The 24997-nt window shown below is 38.6% G+C and overlaps 1 protein-coding gene across 1 annotated transcript; it reads right to left on the bottom strand.

The window, feature by feature from the left end:
* Positions 1 to 366: 366 nt before the first annotated feature.
* Positions 367 to 24997, bottom strand: LOC113638413. Its single transcript, XM_047805107.1, has 16 exons — positions 24901 to 24997; positions 22340 to 23517; positions 20874 to 20906; positions 20630 to 20778; positions 20367 to 20538; positions 18968 to 19018; positions 18248 to 18364; positions 10620 to 11555; positions 7172 to 7224; positions 6306 to 6969; positions 5969 to 6136; positions 5087 to 5214; positions 3642 to 3824; positions 1409 to 1580; positions 1182 to 1223; positions 367 to 1024 (listed from the first exon to the last, which is right to left on the bottom strand). The coding sequence occupies exons 1-16, from the start codon at positions 24980 to 24982 to the stop codon at positions 926 to 928; spliced, it is 4227 nt and encodes a 1408-aa protein (XP_047661063.1). The 5' UTR covers positions 24983 to 24997; the 3' UTR covers positions 367 to 925.

The raw sequence follows: 24997 nt of genomic DNA, 5'->3' as shown, positions 1-24997 counted from the left end.
CTAAGTTTTATTTTAACTTCAAACTCAGAGGAATGTTGTCAAGTAATTATTATTAACCAGTTCATTATTTAATTCATTCTTTTATTTAAATTTACACACAGGAGCTCTTGGTCAAATTTTTCAGAACTAACTGGATTTTGAGGAATTCCATACTTTTTGGGTTTGTGCTCTTGATTTACAAACAAATTCACACAAATCCAGTTTGCCAAACAAGACGCGACGTGCAAAAGTTGAGAATATGACTTTGATGGGAAGTTCATTGTTAATAGACGGCCGCGCACACGGGCGCGCACACGGACGCGCACACGGACATGTTGCACTTTTGGTAACATTGTGTCAGAGTGAAACAATGAGAAACTCAAGCTGTATTTCTGCAAAAAATGTTAAACATTTATTTTCGATGTAAAAATTCTGTAAAATCCAATTTGTTTAAAGTGTTTATTTATCTTTAAAAAAATAAAAAATAAAAGAGTAAAATCAGCAAACTGATCAATTGTATATTTACAGATAAAAACATTTTACATACAATGATATGATGTTACCACCCTTACAGTCCCATGACAACACAAAGCCGTTGTGGCCGTTTTCACCCAAAGGAAAAAATAAAAAAATAAAACAGACAGATAATAATGTATAAATAACTTAGGGGAAGTTGGTACCGCTTACATGACCAGGTAAAAAAAAAGGTGATACATGGCTCTTAAATTCTTCACCACTACAAACAAACAAGAGCTAAAAATCATTAGACAGCTGAGTTTATCATAGAATTCAGGTTTAAAAAAAAAAAAAAAAAAAAAAGCTTATGGAAAATCCTCTTGAATTCCGTGCTATCTAGTAAGAGCGATCGTCTCCCATACTTCATGTTTAGATGCCAGACAGCAGACGGATGCTGTGGGAAGTCTGGATTGATTCTTCAGAGTCTCTTTTACCTTCTACTGTTGTAATCACTGACCATCCGCTTGATGTGGCTCAGCTTCGCCTTCAGGTCCTTGCATTTCTTCTTCTTCCTCCGGTAATCAACGCTCTTGAATTAAAGACGTAAATAAAGATGGCAAATTAATCTACAGTTCTAGCATTCAAGTCTCTGTTTATCATCAAAATTATCATCCCATCCATTAATTGTTTCATTGAAAAAAACAAACCAAACAGGACTAGCATTTCTCAAATGTTTGAACTCTTACCCGCTTTTTGTCCTTCAGCGCATTGTACTCCTCCATGGCCTCCTGTTTCAGTATAATAGAACAGGTCAGAAAACAAGTATCCTTATTTTTTATAACACTCCTTGCATTAAAATGCCCAACAGCAATGACTGTATTAGCTTCATTCCTATTAGCTTCATAACTTTTTAATATTGGACATGTGTAACTGAGGAAATTCCTATCATTCTTAATGTAGTACGGATATTTACCTGGTACTGCTGAGATCCTTCCTGATGCTCGTCAAGCTCGCGGTCGACCTCGGCAAGCCGCTTGTTAATTTCATCCAGCTCGGCCTGCAGATTCTTGTACTCTTGGTGATCTTGGTCAAATATGTGCTTATAATTCTCCCTTTCATCGTCATCAGCAATGGGGGGGAATTCACTGAGCCAACAGAAATAAACAAGTCAAAATCCAAAGAAATGGAAAAGGAAATCTTTGTGTTACAGCTTTGCCCTAATTTTTTTTTATGTAGCAAATACCGCCAGTACAAGAGGATCCTAGAACCAGGTTCGAGTTTCATCATTATTCTTAACCAACCCATGCCAACTTCCCTTCAGTATTTCCCCTTGGGGGAAATCCTATTCGTCACTGTGACATCTGGTGATTTATTTCTCCCTCGACTCGTTCTTAATCGATTGTTTGGTTGCGTTTAACATCTTTTAGTGTCTTATTAACCAGCGAGGGCTTTATCAGAGAGGGAAAGATATTTTTAAATGTCTTGACCTTTAGTCATCATGGGAAGTTAGCATTAATGTTTTATTATAGAAAGATTATAATCAACATCAAACTAACAAAAAACTAGCTTCAAATTTGTTGAGCTGGTTGTGAGAGTTATAGTTCAGTTACCTACAAAGCTGCTCAAGCAGTTCAGAAGGAGATCTTCAGGGATTTAATTATACAAGAATCCTTATGCCATGTTTACAGCCATTTCAATAGTACTATAAATACTGGTGCACACAAATTGTTTTATGACCTCAAGTCAATAGGCTTTTATTGGAATTTCGACCGTATGTAGTTGATGCAGTACACAGTAAAATGAAACACTGTTCCTCCTGATGCTGGTGCTACGTAAAGACACAAAGCTGCTTAAATCGTCACAGAACTAAGGCATTTCAAGGAAAAAGAAAATGACCTATTGACAAAGCGTGACCTCTTCAAGGTTTTTTCTGCAGGCAGGAGCCTCTTTTCTTTACTAACGTGTATCAGTTTTGTTATAATAACCGTTTAGTTATATAACTTTTTTTTTAAACCTTGGCTAACTGCCAGGGAAAGCAAGAATCAACTTGATATATTGTTACCTGTTTGTGCACACGCAAAGTCACATGGTGATGTGTGACAGTGGAATTTACTGCAAACACGGTCATGCAATCTTTTCTGAAACTGATTACGAGCACGAGCTCAGAATAGCAAAGCAGTATAGCAGTTACAATATAGTCCCTTCTAAAAGTGTAGGAAAAGACAAAGTAGTAGTTTTGTTCTTTTTCAGGACATTCTAACTGCTTGTATTGGTTATGTCTCACAGACAGCTCTCTAGGCTTTAGCCAGTTTATCTTTAACAAAACAACATAGTATTCACAGGTGAAACCCTGAGTTCGAACCAAGCACAGACATTTAGAACTATTAATTATTTAAATTATCAATTGGTCTTACAAGGCACATCTGGGCAATAAGAAATGCTCGTCAATCACATGGGTGGGTTCAACCAAATGGTTCCATGTTCAAAGAATCTAGTACACATCTAGATTGTAATTCTAGCTGAAAATCCCCTCCAAAAAGCTTCAGAGCGAAAGGTGACCGAGAGAATGGATCAGATAATTTGGTAGAGAAGTTTTTTTTTTCTGATTCTGAAACCTCCTTTTATTATTAAGAGACAAAGGCAAAACCAACGAATACCCTTGTGGCTGAATGAGCAAATATCCTCACAACCACACTACAAAATCGAATGGCACATCCTCCCAGAAGAGTGGAGATTATTATTGCAGCAGAGAGAATCTTAATTCTATAACAGTATAGTCAGGTGTGATTTGACCATACAGTATACACTGTATAACTAAGCACTCGGTGAAGAATCAAAGTTTTTAGATACAAAGTATTTAACTAGCAGTAAAACGTACTAACATACTGTTCCCAAGCAAGTTCAAGCTAAATTATTAAAGCTTAAATAACCCAATGCTAAATTTTTAAGTTACCGAGTTTTAGATTAAGAAACTTCCTTCATGTCCTAATATGACTGAAAAATCTAGTGAACAGCAGACCCCATCTTAAGGAAGCAAGCTTTAAAATGCTGAGGGAAAAAGGCATGTTAAATAATTGCATTGGGAGGCAGAGACAGGACTTGGATCTAAAAAGCAGCACACAGTGGCCTCAGTTTGGTTGATTTCCCTGGCCTCAAAGTGCCCGTGCCCTGTTTATAGCAGCCTTAGTGCAATAAAGCTAGCTTACTTGGAGAAATCATGGTCATCAAGTTCGTCTCCAGAAGATGCATAGTCCGTGTCGTAGTCTTTACCATCAGTACGACGGGGGCGTCCTGCACGCTTTTTCTTAGGCTTGCTTGCCGAGCTGCCCACTTCTGAACTGCTGTAGTAAGGAGCTGAATTCTGAACTGGAATATTGTGCTCCACACCACTGAAGCACACACAAAATACAATTTACTGTAGCTTTTATACCACATACTATAGCTGAAAATGGGATATACTGTAAGCTCAAGGTAGTGATTTGACTGAGATTTGTAACATTTTTGCTTAGCTCCATTGTACACTGTATTAAAACAGTATATAATTGGTCATAATCTTGCGAAGATTGACAAGATTTCTCTACAACAACCTACTACATGCATTTACTTAATTTCACCAAAAATACTTACAAATACAAGAAGAGAACTATTCATGATTTGACAAACATTCAATTTACCAGGAACACGTGTACACTTGCTGATTTATGTGGTTATCCAATCAAACAATCATGTAGCAGGAGCACAATGGATACTTTCATGCAGATGCAGATTGAGAGCTTCAGTCCAAATGTGATCTCTGTAAACTGGTACGATTGTTGGTGCCAGTTTGAGTATTTAAGATACTGCTGAATTCCTGGGATTTTCACACACAACTGTCTTTACACAGTGTGAGAAGAAGATCTACAGGGTGATACACCTTGTGGATAAGAGCAATTGGACGATAATGACTGGTTGGAGAAGACAGGAATAAGCAATCTTTATAACCACGGTGAGCAGAAAAGCATCTCAAAACACACAACACATCAAACCATGTCAACTTCCACCCCGTCAGCTATGGCATCTGAGGTACTTTTTTTTGTAAACTACCCATGACAGTTTCAGACTCAGTGGAACCTGATGTGTCTCGAGATGCTTTTCTGCTCCATGTGATTGTTAAGAATGACTAAACGAGTTACAGTATTTGAAGCTCTTGACCTGATTTTCTGTATTGTGCTGCTGCTAAATGATTGGCTGATTAGATAAACCGGTGGATGTGCAAGTGTTTCTAATTAAGTGGGCATTGAGAGCAAGTCGAAATTCATTTCTCGCTAATAATACGTAAACAGTGAAGGGAACAAGTGAGGCTTAATGAGACATGTAAAAAACAGAAGAACCACAGAATCTCAGAGAGGGAGCGAGAGGTGTCACTCTCATTTGCTCTGCTTTTTTATTCGTTATGTACTATATAATAACCTAAAAAAATAAAACTACAAAAGAAAACAGAAAAAAATACAAATAAAATCACAATCCATCATAATGCTGTTCATTTATGCAACTAAACGGCAGAGATATACGGCCACCTCATTTAATTTCTTTGTTAAAGTGCATACAAATAAGCCACCAGAGACATGCACAAAAGCAACCACAACAGGAGATATGAAAGAAATATACTTACACAATGCTTTCACTGACAGGAGGTTTGTCATAGTTTGTACTGTTGTCATCCAGGTATTCCATTGAACCTCTAAACTTCTGAGGAAAATCACTATTTACTAGGTCTACATCACCGTTAACATTATTTACCTGGAGAAAGAGAGACACAACAGAAAGGTTTCTTTGAATTGACTTCTATACACATCAAAATGAAGATAAAAATCCTGGAATATTTGGTTTTGTGCCAGTGCTGTAAAATACAAGTTGGGACTCGCCTATATACAAAAGGCACCTGAAGCATGCACATGTGCACCCCCACACATCCAAGCACGCATCCATATGCACAGACACACACTAACACACTTGTTATATAATATTGAAATACTCATGCAAAATGAGTCATATTAAACCTTTAAATATTTCTTTTAACAATCAGCTCACAGAAACACTTCAAAAAGAAATAAATGAGTTGCTTTAGTGACTAAGTAACTTGTATCTCTCAGCATGTTCCAGAAAGCATCACGGTGAAACTGGTTGTACAAACCACACCCAGAAACCAGGTCTGACATTTCCCTTCCCCCACCATCTACTTTACAGACAAACCAGTCTTTCCACCTGCACCATGTTAGCTAAGAGCAAATGAAATTACCTCAGCTGCTGACACTGAATTCAGTGTGTTAAAAAAAGATACAGAAACTAAAGCGACCTCCTACTCTCAGACAACAGACAAGAATAGACTGTTTTATTTCTAACCAATTCAACTGTACCTAAGAATGTCTTGAATTACAAGTAGATTTAAAAAACATCTAACAGTAAAAACCATATGACGATTTAAAAAACAAATACAATTAAAGATTTTTCTGTTATCAAGATAGTTTTTCTTTGGAAAAAAAAAAAACATTACCCAATCCTCTACATCTTGAGGTGGGTTAAGCTCTTCAACAGGTTTCTCCTTGTGCCACAGGATATTCCCTTTCCCGTAAGCGTTAATCTTCTGGCGTGTCTTAATGGCAAAAACCATGATGATAATAAGGCAAGCGAGGATCAGGAAGCCAAAAACAATAGCAACAGCCTGCAAAAGTGGAGGTCAAATTTAAAGCAAATGTGAATATTAGTACTGTAAAAAAAAATATTGATTCTGGCAAAATTGGTTCAAAATATTCAGTTACACAATCTAAAACAATAAGCTGTTTTAGTTTAATTAGTTTCAAAGAGAAACTACAGCCAAGCAACATGCTCACCTCCTGTGGATCCACCACACAGTAATGATACAGGTACTGGTTGACCATGAGCTCTGTAGGCTGATAACCCTGGTACTGGGCACACAGGGACTGAACCTGGTAATACTGCACGGAGCCTGAGGCTTGTGCCATGGGGTTTATTGCAACCAAGTAAACTATTGTGGCCACAAGCATGAACAGAGCAAGGATGGCTGTAACAATGATGACAATCAGGAAGAACTTCCGGCTTTGTGCCCAGTGCTGATGGGAGACGAGCATGACAAAGATGGCCATCACACTTAGAAAGGTAATGATGGCCATTGTAATCATAAATGCCTTTGCTTGTCTCGGATCATTTTGTGAGCCCAAAATGCCATAGGCAAATTGTCCACCCCCAAAACCTCCACCGAAGGAAGTGCCTCCACCGTAGTTTCCAGCATAGCCTCCACCGTAGCCTCCACCGTAGCCTCCACTGTAGCCTCCACCGTAGGCGCCTGAAAATCCTGTCACACTTCCAGAGGTGTCCCAGGCTAAAGTGGACGCCACACATGCAAAAACCCCAACAGACATGAAGATGCAGATGACCGACATGATTTTGATGATACCTGGTGGCGAGTTCCACCGATAGTAGTGTTGGATCTCATCATCCGCATAATAGGAGTGTGCAGGTTGTGGTACAATGTCACTGTGGGTGGTGAAATTGAACATTGTTTTAAGAAACAAAGAGTCACTTCAATGTATTCATTGGATTTAACACAAAAGGCCTAAACCAGAAACTATTAAACGCACAACATCAAAAATCAGGTATTTAAGAAAACAACAAAATCTAAATAAATAAATAAATCCCTGGGTGTAAACCAAGTATGTTAAAAGTTATATGCACTTACTATTCATGATCGGACTCATAGGGAGGTGGACTCCCATTCGGCTTGAAAGACATTGTTTACTCTGCAGTAAAATAGAAAACTGTAAAAATTGGATTCAATTCAATCTCGACTACTTCTGTGATTTCATTAACTAAAGTAAACTAGAAGTATGTTCGTTATAAATTGTAACCCAAACAGACCCGGAAAAAAACAACAACAAATAAATCTTCCATTGAAGGCTAAAAACGTGTTTAATACTCATGTTTTTGAAGCCTAAAGCCTCTGGGACGCACACAAATAAGAATATTTTAGAGCATAACGTACAGAATATGAGCTGAAACACCAATAACAATGTTGGTATAAAGATAAAGGAAACTCACCTGTTGTTTACTGAACGCTCCTCCTCACGCTAATAGGCAACTCACTGATAGCTTTCGCACCGCTGTGAAGGTAACCTAAGCTCCGCCCACACACAGCCTGGAATGACAACACAAGCCGTAGGGCGTGTTGGATTGGCTCTTTTAACCACGAGCGGTGACAACAACAGGTGAGAGATTTTTAGCTGAACTCAAGATGGAAGGAAACACTTGTCATGAACACTAGCACTTTTATCAAAATGACTTAAACATAAACCTAGGTTAGGCTTTTATTATTTTTATTTATTCATTTTAATATCATATTTATAAAAAAAAAGTACACAAAAATAAAAGGAAGAAAGTAATCTCGGAACTATTTAAATATATAATATATTTAAACCCGAGGTTATGTATAAGTTATAAATAAGTTGTAAATATTGTAGTAAATATACTACAATGTCAGAATCAGAAACAAAGGTGCTTTTCCTTGTCTGAGGTGATATATATATATATATATATATATATATATATATATATATATATATATATATATATATATATATATATATATATATATATATATATAACAACAAACCCTTGTAGCCTTTATAGCACTAAACCAGCAACAAGGAAGGTTGCAGCTACATTTCTATACTACTCTATTTCAGAATGCTGAATGTACTGATTCACACAGAATAGGGTAACAACTGCTTATCTATGGGTTTTGTTACTTTACTTATATAATATAATATAATATAATATAATATAATATATACACTGTTCCCTCAAACCCTCAGGCTGTCAAACTAGATGTAGAATGTCAAGCAGTCTGACCAAGTCCACCAGACTTGTAGTCATAACAAACCTGCTCAAATTAACAGATAGCAGTATACTCCAAACTGTCGTATAAAAGAGCCTTTATTTGTCAGCAACATATAAGCCTTTATACAGTATATATATATATATATATATATATATATAATCTGTGGTAGCCTACTGGGGTTAAGGCAGGGCTCTCAAGTTTTGAATACAGGCAAGAGTGACATCTCCAACCCTTCACCCAAACACAGCAATGGGGGTGCCCTCTACCCCCCCCCCCCCATATTTATGACATAAAACATTCGAAAACTTAATATTTTCATTAAACAAAACATATCGTAGCGATTTTGGCTCGCGAAGAAAGGTAAATATTTATAAGTAACTATAACGTGTTATAGTGGCTTCTAAATATTTTAACCTAAGTTGAAATTAACGGTACTGGAATTAAGGTTACGCTTATTTGGTCTGTTCGTCCGGCGAACAGGCCGCGTACCTTTATTAATTCTATGAAGGCGGTATCTTCCCGGCCAAGAAAGATTCGCTTTCCTTTTACTGTATACCGTAATTTAAATTAAATTAACTCAATAGAGCATGTAGTTCAGACCCGATGTTGCAGGTACCTTAATTTGTGAGCGAGACTCAGAGACAAATCACCTGTGGCTCAAATTTATGACATTTAATGAATGAGACCAACACAACATAAAACTAACTACACAAACAAACAAAAGAAATAGGGAAAACGAAAATGAAAAATAAAATAAAACAAAAGAAATTAAAATTGGGGAAAGGGAGGAAGAGACTGGAAAGAAGAAGAGAGAAAGGAAGGAAAGGAAATGGCAAGCTTAGACTCAAAAATTAATCACACCCTAACTGGGAAATCATCACAGAAACTTAAATTCACCTTAAGATTCAATGAAAGATTCCTACTTAAAATTATGCATCTAAATTGGTTGGTAAAGGAAAAGGTTACTTGCATTGGCTTACTGAACAAGAGTCCGGATGCAACAGAGAAATCTCTGAAAAGTCAGTTAGGGTGGGGTCAGACGTTCTTCCAAGTTCTCCTGAAGATCAGAGCAGTTGTCGTTCTTGGAAGTAAAGCTTGCTGGAACTTCGTTGAAGGAAGCTGGAGTCGTCTTGAAGCTGTTCTGAAAGTCTGACCACGGATTAGTGGTGTTTGTGACAATTTAAAGGTCACAAACTCCACCCATCTTTGGGAAGATGACCAATACTTCGGTCAGGATTTTGAAGGGAAAAACTCCCTTTGTTTCAGGTGTCTGTGGGCGTGGTTTAGCTATCAAACTTTTAGATGACTTTAAAGTTTGATCCAGGGTGTATTAAGATGGTATGGTGCTTTTCGTGCTCAAATAAAATACACCAGTGCTTGAAAAATGAGTAACCGATAATTTTGTGGTCATTTGGATACTAAACTTGAAGGGTAATGACGGTATGAAGGCAGCGGTACATTACATACATAGATCATTAATCAAGGCAAAGATAAAGGCAAAGAAACAAAAATGAAACATGAACAAGATGCACTTTCATTAGGGAAGTAAAAAGAAAACGATAGCTTCGTATACATTCTGACATCAGACCTTAAAGGGACATACGGCATTAGAACAGGTATACATTAACATGCCATGATCAGTAAGATATGATGATAGAGTATAACGGATGTTAAAATACAATGTTGTTTTCTGACACATGAATAAAATACACCCTTGTCAGGAAATTAAGGAGCAAATAATTTTAAGTCAGGCAAGCCTTAAAAGAAGAAACACATTACAAAAAGGGTTATAAGAATGAGAACCTTAGAGTACCTTATCTTGGGTTTTATTAGTAAACGGAATGTCTCATTGTGTTGTGTGTGTGTGTGTGTGTGTGTGTGTGTGTGTGTGTGTGTGTGTGTGTGTGTGTGTGTGTGTGTGTGAGAGAGAGTTCTGTTTGCAGGCCCCAATGAGCCGCATGGGGTTATCTGGTCTTTGTGGAGACTCCAGACATTCTGGAGCCAGGTGTGGGTGTAAAACTGGGTTGCTCATCGGTTAATTGAGGAGTAGATGTTGAAATTTAGGGTGCCTGGGACATGAAATCTAAAATGACTGGTACAAAACGCTACATATCCCCCCTTTTGGGTGCCGAATTTTCTGATGAAGGGAAACTTCGTCATCCAACAGTTATGAAGGTCGGCTGGTAGGTAGATTATGATGGTCAAAGGCAGGTGAATCGTGGTGGTCGGGATTGGCAGCCGGGACAATGCTTGGAGGGCCGTGTCGACTGGGGTGATGTCGATTATTTGCCTCCCCCCTTTGCTTGGCATAGGCTTTTCGGCTGTCTCGAAGCTTCTGGTAATCCTTTTTGATCTTGTCTGGTTGCCGATCCAGGACGCCCCGCACCTTGCGGCTGGAGGTGGTCCTGAGGAGGTAGAGTTGGTCTCGTGTAGTGACGTTAGCTACGGTCTGTAAATGAAAGTCGATGTTTTGCAGGTAGACATGTATGTCATAGCCTCCTGCAGGGTCTGGCATGAAAGTAGGGATGTTTCTAGCCAGTTTGTCCAATTCCTTAGTGGCCACACTGTGACTGGAAAGCGGGGTTTCTTGAAAAGTCTCCCACCCTGGGGAGTTCTTGAGTCGGGATTTCTCACCCCCCTTTTGGAATGTTGATTCTTGTTTTGGGGGTATGAGTCCACTGGTTAAGGGAACTTCCACATTTGGTATTTCCTTTTCAGGGTCACTTTGTAGATGCCTTTCATATGCCTTAGCTTTGGCAACTCTATCCTTAAGTTCAGTCTCTGCTCTTATCAAAAGGGCCTTGGCTTGTCGGAGTTCCTCCTGAGTGTCCTTTTCCTGTTGTTCTCTGCGTGCTGGGTCCGCATGGAGATCGGTCAGGGCCTGTTGTAGTCCTTTTTCTTCCTCCTGCAGTTCTGTGTCCTCTTCATCTGCCGTTTCTCGTTGACTCCGAGTCTCTGCCTGGACTGGGTCTAGCTGGTCGTGAGCCTGTGCCAGGTTCCTCTGCAGACGAGAATTTTTTTCCTTCATCCATTTTACCCGGGCGATGAGGTTGTAGGTCAGTGCTCCGAAGATCTTGGCCAGCTCCTTGTGGCTATAGTCCTGTGCTGGGTTATGAGACATCACTGCACTCAGGTTGTCATCAAGCTGTTCCCGGCTCAGGTGTTGCATATCAGCAGCAGTTTCGGATAGAAGGGTACCCGTCATGGCGTTCAACCAGGTCTCTAGCTGATCCCAGGGTGTCTCATGGCTGGAGAGTCTGGACATGCTGGCTCACTGGCGAAAAGAGACTGAGACAAGGGCCAATGCAAGTTCTTACAATATTGGTGGCCTATGCTAATAGGCGAGAACGTGCTGTCCACTCAATTTGCCTAATGGGTAATCTAAAAATTTGGCTACTTTAAATTGCTAAGTTTTTCTGTGATGATTTCCCAGTTAGGTCTTTACCTTATGCCTCAACTCAATAGAATGAACACAGACAGATCACCTCACAACACAAAGGTGATAGAGCAGGACGAGGCCTGGCGGGGAAGAGTTATAAAGTTGAAACTAAATAGCTGAAACTGGATTTTAAATTTAGCTTCACCCTCTGTTTAAAGTTTAATTTAAAATAAGTGAGGGGAAGTGGGAAGAAAATAAATGAGAAGGGAGAAAAGAGAGATGCAAATAATAATGATAATAAAAAACAATAAAAGCAGATAACAAAACGTCGAAATAGAAATTCAGTAGAAAAAAAATGACTACTAATAGTAATAAAACAAAACATGACCAAACAAAAACAACCAAAATTGATAATAATAAAAAAGGGAAATAATTAAAAAAAATTTAAGAATAACAAAAAATAATAAACGAAGATACAAAAATAAAAATGAAATAAAATTGAAGGGACAAACCACAAAAACCAGGTGGCAGAGAGAAAGAGAGAGAGAGAGTTAGTTCACACACACTGAATATAGGGGTTAGGAGTGGGGGGTGCTTGTAAAGGTACTAGTTACTTAACAACCTATCCCTTGGTGTTTATCTGGAAGTGTGGTGTCCTAAATCATTTCACTAGTGGGGGTGATTGATAACGTTTGGGGTAACATTAGTCTCGACCCTACGTGTCATGCGACCTTATTTCGACCGGTTCAAACTAAGGAAGCAGGCTTTATTCGCTACCTCTATAAAATTGTAAGATTGAGAGGACGAAACTTAATAATAAAGGTAAAGTAGAAGTATATATAGTCAACAGGGTTTCCTTCGCTGTTGATATGTAAGATTAGGTCTTAAGAATTAGCTGATAAGAGTTACACTACTCAAATCACAGTTTAACAACTGAGGAAAGGTTTCTCCTTTCCCCAAATTCAACAGTTTGTGCTACTCAACGGCACACAGTGGGTGGGTCAGGTTTTCTTCGCTGCCCCCCAAATAAATAGATAAACAAAAGAACAGGGTTTCTTCGCTGTTCTTATTAGTTACTTGATCAAGGTTTGGGACTCCTTTTACATATCAATCAACAAGGCACGCATCAGTTAGCTACTCTGATGGTTAAACCTAAAGGAGTATTATCGTCTAGTTGAACGAAATTGGAACACGCAATGACTTCAACAGCGATACAAATACAAGGCCTTAAAAGATGATAAGAGGAACACGCTCAAATCAATCTTTAATCGAACTATGGGGAGATTTCTTCATCCCCACAGCTGATCTTGATAATATTAAAATGTGCAGTAAAGAGATTTCTTCGTCTTTACGAGGGATTCTTAATATTATGACTGCAGTTTAATTCTTCTCTTTTCTTTTCTTTTCTTTTTTTCGATTAATCGTGACTCATAAATAAAAATGAAATAAAGTAAAATAAAATCAAATAGTGATCACTCTAGCTGAGTCTACGTTGCAACCTATCTCACCACAAGCGCACAGTAAATCAACACAAATGAATTGACACCGAGTTAGCTCACAAAGCAAAGTTTGAACAACACGCCTGCATTCTCCACCATTTATGTAGCGATTTTGGCTCGCGAAGCAAGGTATATATTTATAAGCAACTATAACGTGTTATAGTGGCTTCTAAATATTTTAACCTAAGTTGAAATTAACGGTACTGGAATTAAGGTTACGCTTATTTGGTCTGTTCGTCCGGCGAACAGGCCGCGTACCTTTATTAATTCTATGAAGGCGGTATCTTCCCGGCCAAGAAAGATTCGCTTTCCTTTTACTGTATACCGTAATTTAAATTAAATTAACTCAATAGAGCATGTAGTTCAGACCCGATGTTGCAGGTACCTTAATTTGTGAGCGAGACTCAGAGACAAATCACCTGTGGCTCAAATTTATGACATTTAATGAATGAGACAAACACAACATAAAACTAACTACACAAACAAACAAAAGAAATAGGGAAAACAAAAATGAAAAATAAAATAAAACAAAAGAAATTAAAATTGGGGAAAGGGAGGAAGAGACTGGAAAGAAGAAGAGAGAAAGGAAGGAAAGGAAATGGCAAGCTTAGACTCAAAAATTAATCACACCCTAACTGGGAAATCATCACAGAAACTTAAATTCACCTTAAGATTCAATGAAAGATTCCTACTTAAAATTATGCATCTAAATTGGTTGGTAAAGGAAACGGTTACTTGCATTGGCTTACTGAACAAGAGTCCGGTTGCAACAGAGAAATCTCTGAAAAGTCAGTTAGGGTGGGGTCAGACGTTCTTCCAAGTTCTCCTGAAGATCAGAGCAGTTGTCGTTCTTGGAAGTAAAGCTTGCTGGAACTTCGTTGAAGGAAGCTGGAGTCGTCTTGAAGCTGTTCTGAAAGTCTGACCACGGATTAGTGGTGTTTGTGACAATTTAAAGGTCACGAACTCCACCCATCTTTGGGACGATGACCAATACTTCGGTCAGGATTTTGAAGGGAAAAACTCCCTTTGTTTCAGGTGTCTGTGGGCGTGGTTTAGCTATCAAACTTTTAGATGACTTTAAAGTTTGATCCAGGGTGTATTAAGATGGTATGGCGCCTTTCGTGCTCAAATAAAATACACCAGTGCTTGAAAAATGAGTAACCGATAATTTTGTGGTCATTTGGATACTAAACTTGAAGGGTAATGACGGTATGAAGGCAGCGGTACATTACATACATAGATCATTAATCAAGGCAAAGATAAAGGCAAAGAAACAAAAATGAAACATGAACAAGATGCACTTTCATTAGGGAAGTAAAAAGAAAACAATAGCTTCGTATACATTCTGACATCAGACCTTAAAGGGTCATACGGCATTAGAACAGGTATACATTAACATGCCATGATCAGTAAGATATGATGATAGAGTATAACGGATGTTAAAATACAATGTTGTTTTCTGACACATGAATAAAATACACCCTTGTCAGGAAATTAAGGAGCAAATGATTTTAAGTCAGGCAAGCCTTAAAAGAAGAAACACATTACAAAAAGGGTTATAAGAATGAGAACCTTAGAGTACCTTATCTTGGGTTTTATTAGTAAACGGAATGTCTCATTGTGGTGTGTGTGTGTGTGTGTGTGTGTGTGTGTGTGTGAGTGTGAGTGTGTGAGTGTGAGTGTGTGAGAGAGAGAGAGAGTTCTGTTTGCAGGCCCCAATGAGCCGCATGGGGTTATCTGGTCTTTGTGGAGACTCCAGACATTCTGGAGCCAGGTGTGGGTGTAAAACTGGGTTGCTCATCGGTTAATTGAGGAGTAGATGTTGAAATTTAGGGTGCCTGGGACATGAAATCTAAAATGACTGGTACAAAACGCTACAATATTCAATTATAAAATGTAGTGCTGTTGGTTAGTAACCTTATTTGTCTGAGATTTAATTACACAGAATTTATGATAAATTCATTATTTTATAAAATGTCATAAAACTGGGGCCCCCTGGCACCATCTCAGGGCCCCCAGTTTGAGAAGCACTGGCCTAGACTACTTGTTCTGAGCAGGTGTTGTCAATGAACCGGCTGTAAATCTGTTACTGACACTCATGAAAAACTGATGCTGATTATGTGGGAAACTTTCTCTAACAGCAGTCAAAATGTCATTATTTGTGTCAAACAAGTTGTAACATTACAACAGGAGATCATGACTTACTCTGTGCTCAAAGTGATGCTTTTTTTCATTGGTTGTTGCGTTAAATCTTACCCGGATACAAGAGTGCTATTTTTTAATTGGCTATTGTGTAGCCTCTTTTTTTTTTATTGGCTGATAAGTGTCAGGCTCGACTAAGAACTCCAGGGGAGACGCGTTTGATTCCTGCCCAGGTTTCATAGAGACAGCGGTGCAGACAGATACATTTTGGGCACTGCGGCATATTAAATATATGACAAATAGTAAGTTTTTCTGTGTGAAAAATACAATGTGTGGCAGGAGAGCATGACAAAAGACCGAAATGCGTGACTGTCACTTTCAATGTGTGACACTTGAGAGCCCTGGTAAGGTGTTGGACTACTGATCATAAGGTTGTGAGTTAAAGTCCCAGGTACACCAAGGTTCCACTGCTGGGCCCTTGAGCAAGGCCCTTAACCCTCAATTGCTCAGTTGTATAAATTGAAAAAAAAAAAATGTGGGTCACTCTGGGTAAGGGTGTCTGCTAAATGCCAGACATGTAAATATCAGTAAACAACATGTTAAAGGTTAGAAGAAAAAATTCCCCACACAAATATAGTTTCAGGCCTGTGAGGTATATATATATAATCACTACACAGTTATGAATAAGTAAAATACTTATTTAACAGATTAATCAAATACACTGCAAAGTAAGAATGCCAATATAAAAAGTGTTAATAGTTTATTTCAATTAACAATATGGAAAGTAAATGGACAGAAGATCCAAAGCAAATTTGGTATATTTGGTATTCTTCAAGGTACACTTGTACAGTTTTTAAGGAACTCAGCAGTTAGGTTGTTCCAAACATCATGGAGATAAAGGCTGCCTCAAATCCTTCTGTCTATTCATGTAATCTAAACAAGAATCTGAAACTAGCATGGTCACAGAATCACAGATAATGGACAGTTGAGACAGGAAAAAGACTGTCAGATTTTTTGAGTTTGCTGATCAGATAACTGAATGTGTGGGTGTACAGGTTTTCCTAATAAAGTGTAATGCATTTAGTTCCTAGTAAAGTGTCTCTGTATTCAGCAGGGCAAAAAAGTATTTAGTCAGCCACCAATTGTGCAAGTTCTCCCACTTAAAAAGATAAGAGAGGCCTGTAATTTTCATCATAGGTACACTTCAACTATGAGAGACAGAATGGGGGAAAGAATCCAGGAAATCACATTGTAGGATTTTTAATGAATTAATTGTTAAATTCCTCGGTAAAATAAGTATTTGGTCACCTACAAAAAAATTCTGGCTCTTACAGACCTGTAATAACTTCTTTAAGAGTCTCTTCTGTCTTCCACTGGGTACCTATATTAATGGCACCTGTTTGAACTCGTTATCAGTATAAAAGACACCTGTCCACAACCTCAAACAGTCAGACTCCAAACTCCACTATGGCCAAGACCAAAGAGCTGTCAAAGGACACCAGAAACAAAATTGTAGACCTGCATTAGGCTGGGAAGACTGAATCTGCAATAGGTAAGCAGCTTGGTGTGAAGAAATCAACTGTGGGAGCAATTATTAGAAAATGGAAAACATACAAGTCCACTGATAATCTCCATCGATCTGGGGCTCCATGCAAGATCTTACCCCATGGGGTCAAAATGATCACATGGTGAGCAAAAATCCCAGAAGCACACGGGGGGACCTAGTGAATGACCTGCAGAGAGCTGGGACCATCAGTAACACACTACGCTGCCAGTGACTCAAATCCTGCAGTGCCAGATGTATCCCCCTGCTTAAGCCAGTACATGTCCGGGCATGTCTGAAGTTTGCTAGAGAGAATTTGGATGACCCAAAACATCACTGCTCTAAAGGAGATCTGCATGGAGGAATGTGCTAAACTACCAGCAACAGTGTGTAAAAACCTTGTGGAGACTTACAGAAAACGTTTGACCTCTGTCATTGCCAACAAAGGGTATATAACAAAGTATTGAGATGAACTTTTGTTATTGATATACTTATCAAATACTTACTTTCAAATAAATTATTTGCATAATTTGCAAATAAATTCTTTAAAAATCAATCAGACAGTGTGATTTTCTGGATTCTTTTTTCCTCATTCTGTCTCTCATAGTGTACCTACCCTATGATAAATTACAGGACTCTCTCATCTTTTTAAATGGGAGAACTTGCACAATTGGTGGCTGACTAAATACTTTTTTGCCCCACTGTATATGCTTTATAAACAAGCAATAATAATTAAATCTATACACTTAAGTTTGTTTGCTTTTTTTTAAATGAACAAAAAGTTTTAGGAAATACTGTTAATACATTCCACATTAAAACCTGCAGAACAGAAAGAGTAAAACGTTTTTGTATGAAATGTGATGAATGTCAGTCAGTGCATAAATAAATGTATATCCACTCTGTCTATATATGTATACACACCGATATTGTGTATTCGGAACTGAACATACCTGGACAATAACCAAAAACATTTGAATATAAAAACATAAGTGCTTTTTTTATATAGGAAATTAACAACACATATTTCAGAATTTAACAGTCAAACAAGTCACAGTGTGGAAACTATTTTAAAGAACATCACAAATCAAACAGTAGTTATAAACAAGATGAGACTAATAAAACCAAAATGAGGAAATGAATGACCTAATATCATAGCTACGGATTTTCCCCCATTCAATACTGCATTTATGCAAATATTCATAAATTACGTTCAGACTTTCCTTTGGCTTAATTGTCTGAAGTCTTGCATCATTTCATATTTTTCATTTCATATTGTTATGGCTGGTTTGTGCAGTATTACGAGGAAATGAAGGACCTTTCCAGCATGTAATGTCAGGAAGTCAGGAAAACATTCATCTGTAGCCATCATTCCATGTCATGACCTTATCGTATTCTTGAATGCGATGCTTGATGTGAGAGAGTTTGTTTTTGAGGTATTCGCATCGCTCCTTTTTCTCAAGAAATGAAGGATCCTTTATTTAAAAAAATAAAATAAAAGCAAGACAAACAAACAGTTTATTATCCATACCGATCCATAGGCAAACTGCAAAGATCCACACACGGGGACTTGCTAGGATTCATACTCAAATTGATTCTTTAACTTTAATTATTCATATTAAAAAGAAGTAGGTTTAAAACAAGTGAAATGTTAATGTATCTTTTAAACAAACGATGGCTTATGCAGTTGAATATCACATCAATTCACTGATCATGATGTCTATAAACATTATCATACAATATAATATTTTATAAATGCTTATGCAGTTTCAGTTATTTTTTATTTTTATAGTTTTTGTTTTTTTGTACATTAGACATCCATGCACATTAATATGTTGTTTGTATTTAAGGAATTAAAAATAAAGATAAAATAGAAATTCCCCCCTTTGTGTGAAGAATCAACTGGTATTTCCTTTCCGGAAAAACAATTGAGCCTGGCCCTTTCCCTCCCACCCCTCTTTCCTCTTTCATGCTTCTGTGAAGAAAACCTACGCAGACCAGCGAATGGCACTACACTGCAACAACGCACTACAGTGAACAGGAATTAGGATTGGTGTCTAAAAATGCATTGAACTTACATTTTTCTTTTGCTGATAGGCCTGAAGGATTCGGTTTATGCGGTCGTATTCCTGAAGGAACAGATACATTGGTCTCAGTTTGCTTTTGTGTGTGTATACAGAAGATATAGAAAATGTTAAATAAAGAATAATTTCTTTAAAATAAAGAAATTTGTCAAAAGATGTGTTTTGGTGAAATTTCAGAAGAAGAAGCCTTTATCTGTCATATTATAGCACACGGAAATTCTTTTCTGTGCATATCCCAGGTTGGGGTCAGAGCACAGGGTCAGCTGTGATACAGAATCCTCAGGGCAAGTTTGCTCAATGACCCAGCAGTGGCAGCTTGTCAGTGCCTGGGCTTGAACCCTGACCTTCTCAACCACAACCCAGAGCTTTAACTGATTGAGCCACCACTGCCCTGAAACCTGAAATATGCAGACATCCCAACCTTCAAAAAAGTATTTTCTGGGAGGTATTCCCGAAAACAGCAAACCCCCGTGAATCCATCACCCCCACCCCCACACAAAAGAAAATAAAAAGTTAGTTAATAAAAATACATCTGTTTATGGTTTGTTCATGTTAGTTCACAGTGCATTAAGTAATGTTAACAAGATTTGAATAATGTATTAGTAAATGTTCAAATTAACATTAACAAAGATAAAATAAATGCTTTATAAGTGCAGTTCATTATTAGTTCATGTTAACTAATGTAGTAAACTAATGTTGACTAATGAACCTTATTGTAAAGTGTTACCCAATTACTTGTTAATTATATTAAAATATGTAGATCACTCTAGATACACTGATTAATTCGGTTCAGGAGAAGAGATAAAAGCCCGTCCACACTGACAATTGATTGGTTGACTTACTGAAACAGCCCAATCAGGATGCTCTCTGTCTTACATGCTCTTAACGAGGCACACGCGCCACTAGCACACACACGCTAGGTCTCTCGCTCCCCCTCCCTCTCTGCCGTGCACGCTACAAGGTTTGGAGCACAGTCCCTTCGCTCTTGCTCGATCGCTCTAGATTCCGGGAGATTTTAACTAATTTGTGGGCATCAGGGAGCCGCTATCAATATGCGAGAGACTCCCGGAACTTCCGGGACACTTGGGATATCTGAATATGCTTTTTCCTTTTGTACATACATCAACTTAGAGGTTATAGCGTTTTCATATGTTTACAGGAGAAATTTGCATTTCACTGCAGACATTTTGACAGCTCTTATCTGATTAGGAACAGAAACCTTTTGTCCATTTTGTTTTTGAGGAAATATATTACGTCCTGCTAAATTGGGATGTCAAAGTATGCAACAAGCAGGTGAAAAATATTTCGGGCTTTTCATCTCATTTGTTATTTGTATTAAATATAAATCTACTTCAAGTGTTCTTACAAAAAAAAACATTAGACAACGACATACCTCCTGACTGGATACGTTTCGAGGCAGGTTGCGCATCATGTTATCCAACTCATCAAACTTTTTCAGTGTTGCATGAACCTCTGTGTGCAGCTCTTTATACTCAGAGTACTGGTCATTAAAGACAGCTTTGTACTGGTCCCGCTCTTCGTCAGTGTGAATTGCTGGGTATTTACTGCAAAGTAACAAAAAACACACAGTTCAAATCCAAACACACACACAGGCATGTACGCACGTATTTAGAGTACAAAGTAAAAAGTACACACGATAAGTAGTCAGGAACAATCACAGGTTTGGGAATGTGTCCAGGTGGAATATGTCCTTTAACCACTTTTGCCTTGGAAGGTGCAGAAGCATCTGTCTGAACAGGTGCAGTAGAGGAGATCAGGACAGGATCAGAGATCCTCGGTCTTACCTACCAGAGGGAAAATTCAAACAAGAAACAAAAAGATTCTAGGTGATCACCAGGAAAAGATGATGCTCAGAAGATCGAAGGGAAGTATGACTTACCACAGACTGAGTCACAGGGAAATCTGTGTGCATCTGAGGAAGAACATGAGAATGTATGAGAATGAGGATAAAAGTCTACATCACAGGTGCTGATAAGATTACACAGGAAGCCAAGCAATAAACTGTAAAGCTCTAGCTTCTTCTTCAACTAGTGACCTTGTAAACAAGCACTATGGTGATGTCACTAAAATGCAAAGAACGGCTGAAATCTGACTTCCTCATTTGAAGACATTACTGTGTATGTGTACTGACGAGTTTTACACTAAATCTGTATCAAATTAACAATCTTCACATTTTAGTCTATACAGTATATGAATTGGCATTCATCTGAATGTGATCAGTCGAAGTCCACAATCATCAGTCTCTTTGTACGTACTGTAGATTTCCACAAACTCAGGAATTCTGGTTTTTTGGGGTTTTTTAATGTATACGTTTCAAAAACCTGAAAATATGATGCGCCCGCACCAAATGTTTAGTCATAATGGTGCTACATGAGTAAAAGTGACTGAACAAATGAATGAAACTTAATTACAAATGTTGTGCACAGTGAGGAGGATGGTTAGATGGATAAAGATTTATACAGAAATCACAGATAGAGATTTCCAGATTATTAGATTCCACTGGAAGATAGCCTTTTGTATCATATAAACACCAGCAGTTCACTAGATGCTGTTAGTACCAGGATTCCAATGCCTGAGTATTTTTTGCGCTAGTTGGGATGTGGTAGCCTAGTGGTTACGGTGTTGGACCACAAACTGTAAGGTTGTTAGTTCAAATCCCAGGTCTGCCAAGCTGCCACTGCTGGGCCCCTGATCAAGGCCCTTAACCCTCAATTGCTCATGTGTATAAAATGAGCTATGTTGTATCCTAAAGAATGTAAGATTTGTGTATTACACGTGTAATAGACAGCTATAGATAGACTTCTGGGTGGGAAAAGTTTAATCAGTCTTTCTAAATGAGGCTCCATATATATTATAAGGATTGTGGACCAGTTACACCTACATGTGCTCACTCCAAATTGAATCTCCTCTTTGTTGTTATAATAACCTCCACTCTACAGGGAAGCTTTTCCACAAGATTTTGGAGTGAGGTTGTGGGGATTTGTGCTCATCCAGCCACAGGAGTATAAGTGAGGTGGGGCAGTGATGTTGGCTGAGGAGGTGTGGTGCATTGTCAGTGTGCCACTTCATCCTAAAGGTGTTCATCATTGGAGTTGAGGTCAAGATTTAGTGCAGGCTTGCAAACCATGTGTTGATAGAACATACTTTGTGCATTGTCTTGCTAGAACATGTTTGGGCCTCTTGGCTCCAGTGAATGGAATACTAATGCTATAGTATATTACAAGTGAATTCTTCCATCTTTGTGGCAACAGTATGGAAAGAACTACATTTACGTGTGATGGTCAGGTGTTCACAAACCAAATAGTGTACCCCAGAGAGATGCAGTAATTTAGCCAACAGTCTCACCTCATGGCCGTACTTCTCTTTGTAGCGCCGTGCAGCTTCGTGTCTCCATAGTTTCAGGCACACAATAGCTCCTATCAGGTACACCAGCATGGCCACAAAGAGAAAAATGATAGCTGCCGTTTGCCCAGCCTCAACGCGGCAGAAAGCCGCGTTGATGCCATTGTTGAAGACAGGGTAATAGCAAAGTCCGCCTCGCGTCGTGTCCCTTACATACACAATACCAGCAGCCATGTAAAGTATAGCAAGCACCAGGTTGATCGCAAATTCTGTAAGAGGCCACCAGTTTGAATCTAAAAGGATTGCACGGTAGTACATGGTCAAGCCCATCACCAGTATGATCACGGTCACTATCCATGCCAGGCCGGCCACAACAAGGATAAAAGGTGTCTTGGGCCCTGTGTAATAAGTGTCTCCATACATGCCATACGCACCCCCATATCCGCCGTACATTTGGGGCTGCGAGTAACCAAACATATTGTACCACTCATTGTCTTTGTGAATGTATGCACAGACACAGGCAAAAACAGCTGCCCCTAAAAGCAACTCGATGCAACCGAGAATTCTTAGCAGCCCTGACCAGGACTTCATGTAGGCATAACGCTGGTGGTATTCCTCAACTCTTTCACTGTAAGTCAGAGTGGTGTGTGCAGTGGTATGTGCAGTGCGACCATCCATCGAGTCTGGATTCTCTCCTAACATAGCTTCACGCTCTTTGTGGGAATGGTAGCTGCCTCCAGAGCCCCCGAACTTATCATGATATGACCCTGAGCCGGAAGGCGAATTAGGTGGAGAGCATCTAATGCCCTTTGTTGTGGTGTTCAAATTACTGGATACAGGAGCTGAGCTATTGCTGCTTCTGTTGCTTCCACTAAAAAAGTTCTTCCAGGAGTCAGGAATAAAGCGGTGGACAGGTTTGAGGTCAACTGATGGATTTTCACCGTTTTCACTATCGCCAAGTTCGGACTCCGGCCCAATCGGAGGCTCGTCAGGGAGAGGAGGAGGAGGCAGAGGGTCTAAGCTCAGAGCCAAATCTGATGATCTCTGATGTTGCAAACTAGAAAGGCCATTACTCTTCTGTAATGAGCCTAGAGGTTCATCGTTATAGTGAGGTGCATTTCGGGCACGCCCAAAGCGGCCAGGAGAACCACCACTAGAGGACATCGGAAATGCAGTTTGACCTAGACAGACATAAAATTAGTGAACAGAGAAAATTAGACATAATAAGAAATAAAAATGACACAAGAAAGATGAAAGGATGGATGATTTTACTCCAGCTAAAGATTAAAGAGATTTCTCATTTTGTTTACATCTTTTGACAACGGTAGTTTACATGTGCTCATGGTGAGTAGTTCTGTGAGGTATTTTAAAAGAAATCCAATGAAAATAACAAGAATAGAAAGGCGGCTGGATTACGTTAAGAACAATACTCATTAGTTACCTTAAACTATTATACTCAGTAATGCTTAGCACTGAACATTACTGGTGTTTATTTGTTTTTTCAGTTAAATGCTGACAACATGCCACATTACTATATTTACATCCCTGGTGATTAAGTTGCTCTTATTTGGAAAGACGTACTAAAGATTTACTTTACGCATGCTTTACACATCCCCAGACAGGAAGCAGAAACGTACTCATAATTCAAAGTTCACAAGGGAAAAGATAATGGATTAGTCATCAAAGACACCAGGATAAAACAGAGGTAACCGGGTGGCAGTGGAGTAAAATACAACCTTCAATAGATCCTCAAATGCTCAGGTTTATATTTGCTAATTTGTGACTGTGTATTTAGTGTGTTGAAGGGAAGTTCAAAAACTCTTTAGAAGTAAGTTCCTCTGTGTAGAAGAGAGAACTTCACTTTGCATTATTTTATGATCACTTGTTTTCACTTTGCATTATTTTATGATCACCGCGTGTCGCTTTTTAAAAATCGGATCAAGGCACGATAACGGATCTTGGGATGTCGGGAAATAAAACACTATATATACAGTGTCCACAAGATCTAATGAGTATTAACGAATAAGAGCTGAGGATCAGCAGTAAGACAATCCTGTAGACCGGGCTGTTCAAGTAGATGGATAGTCAAGCTGTGTAACATGAACACAGCTCTGATACTACTGTAACCAAACCCTGTCGCTCATTTGCAGAGAAAAAGGCTGGGGAGCCTGAGCACAGCTTCGAGGTATACGGTGCAGGCAGGAGTTTTGATCTAAACTGAATTCACCGTTCACCATTCACCGAAGCAGAAAGCAGGCATTTTCTAATTATGTGGGATCTAATATTTTGTAAGAGATTATTTACCATTATATCTCCTTAACTAAGTCCAATTTACCTGTTAAATAGACTAAACGGAATTATTATTTTTTTAAACTTTGGTAGTATCTATCTATCTCTCTGGTATCTATCATTCTATCTATCTTACTTTCACACACTCTCTCACACGCACCAAGACCATAATATACTGACTCACATTTCTGGACCATTAATTAACATAGAGACCTATAAATACAAAAAAAACTTTTATAAAGCTATAAAATAAAAAGTTTCGGGAGTCACCTAACCTCTCAAACACCAAACAAACAACTGATGTGTGTCCTCGCATAAACAAAGAACAAATGAATTACAATTAAAAATGCTGAACATGAGCTGACCAGGTGA

The sequence above is a fragment of the Tachysurus fulvidraco genome, chromosome 20, assembly GCF_022655615.1.
Source record: "Tachysurus fulvidraco isolate hzauxx_2018 chromosome 20, HZAU_PFXX_2.0, whole genome shotgun sequence".
Lineage (NCBI taxonomy): Eukaryota > Metazoa > Chordata > Actinopteri > Siluriformes > Bagridae > Tachysurus > Tachysurus fulvidraco.
This window is presented reverse-complemented; position numbering and strand designations above follow the sequence as displayed.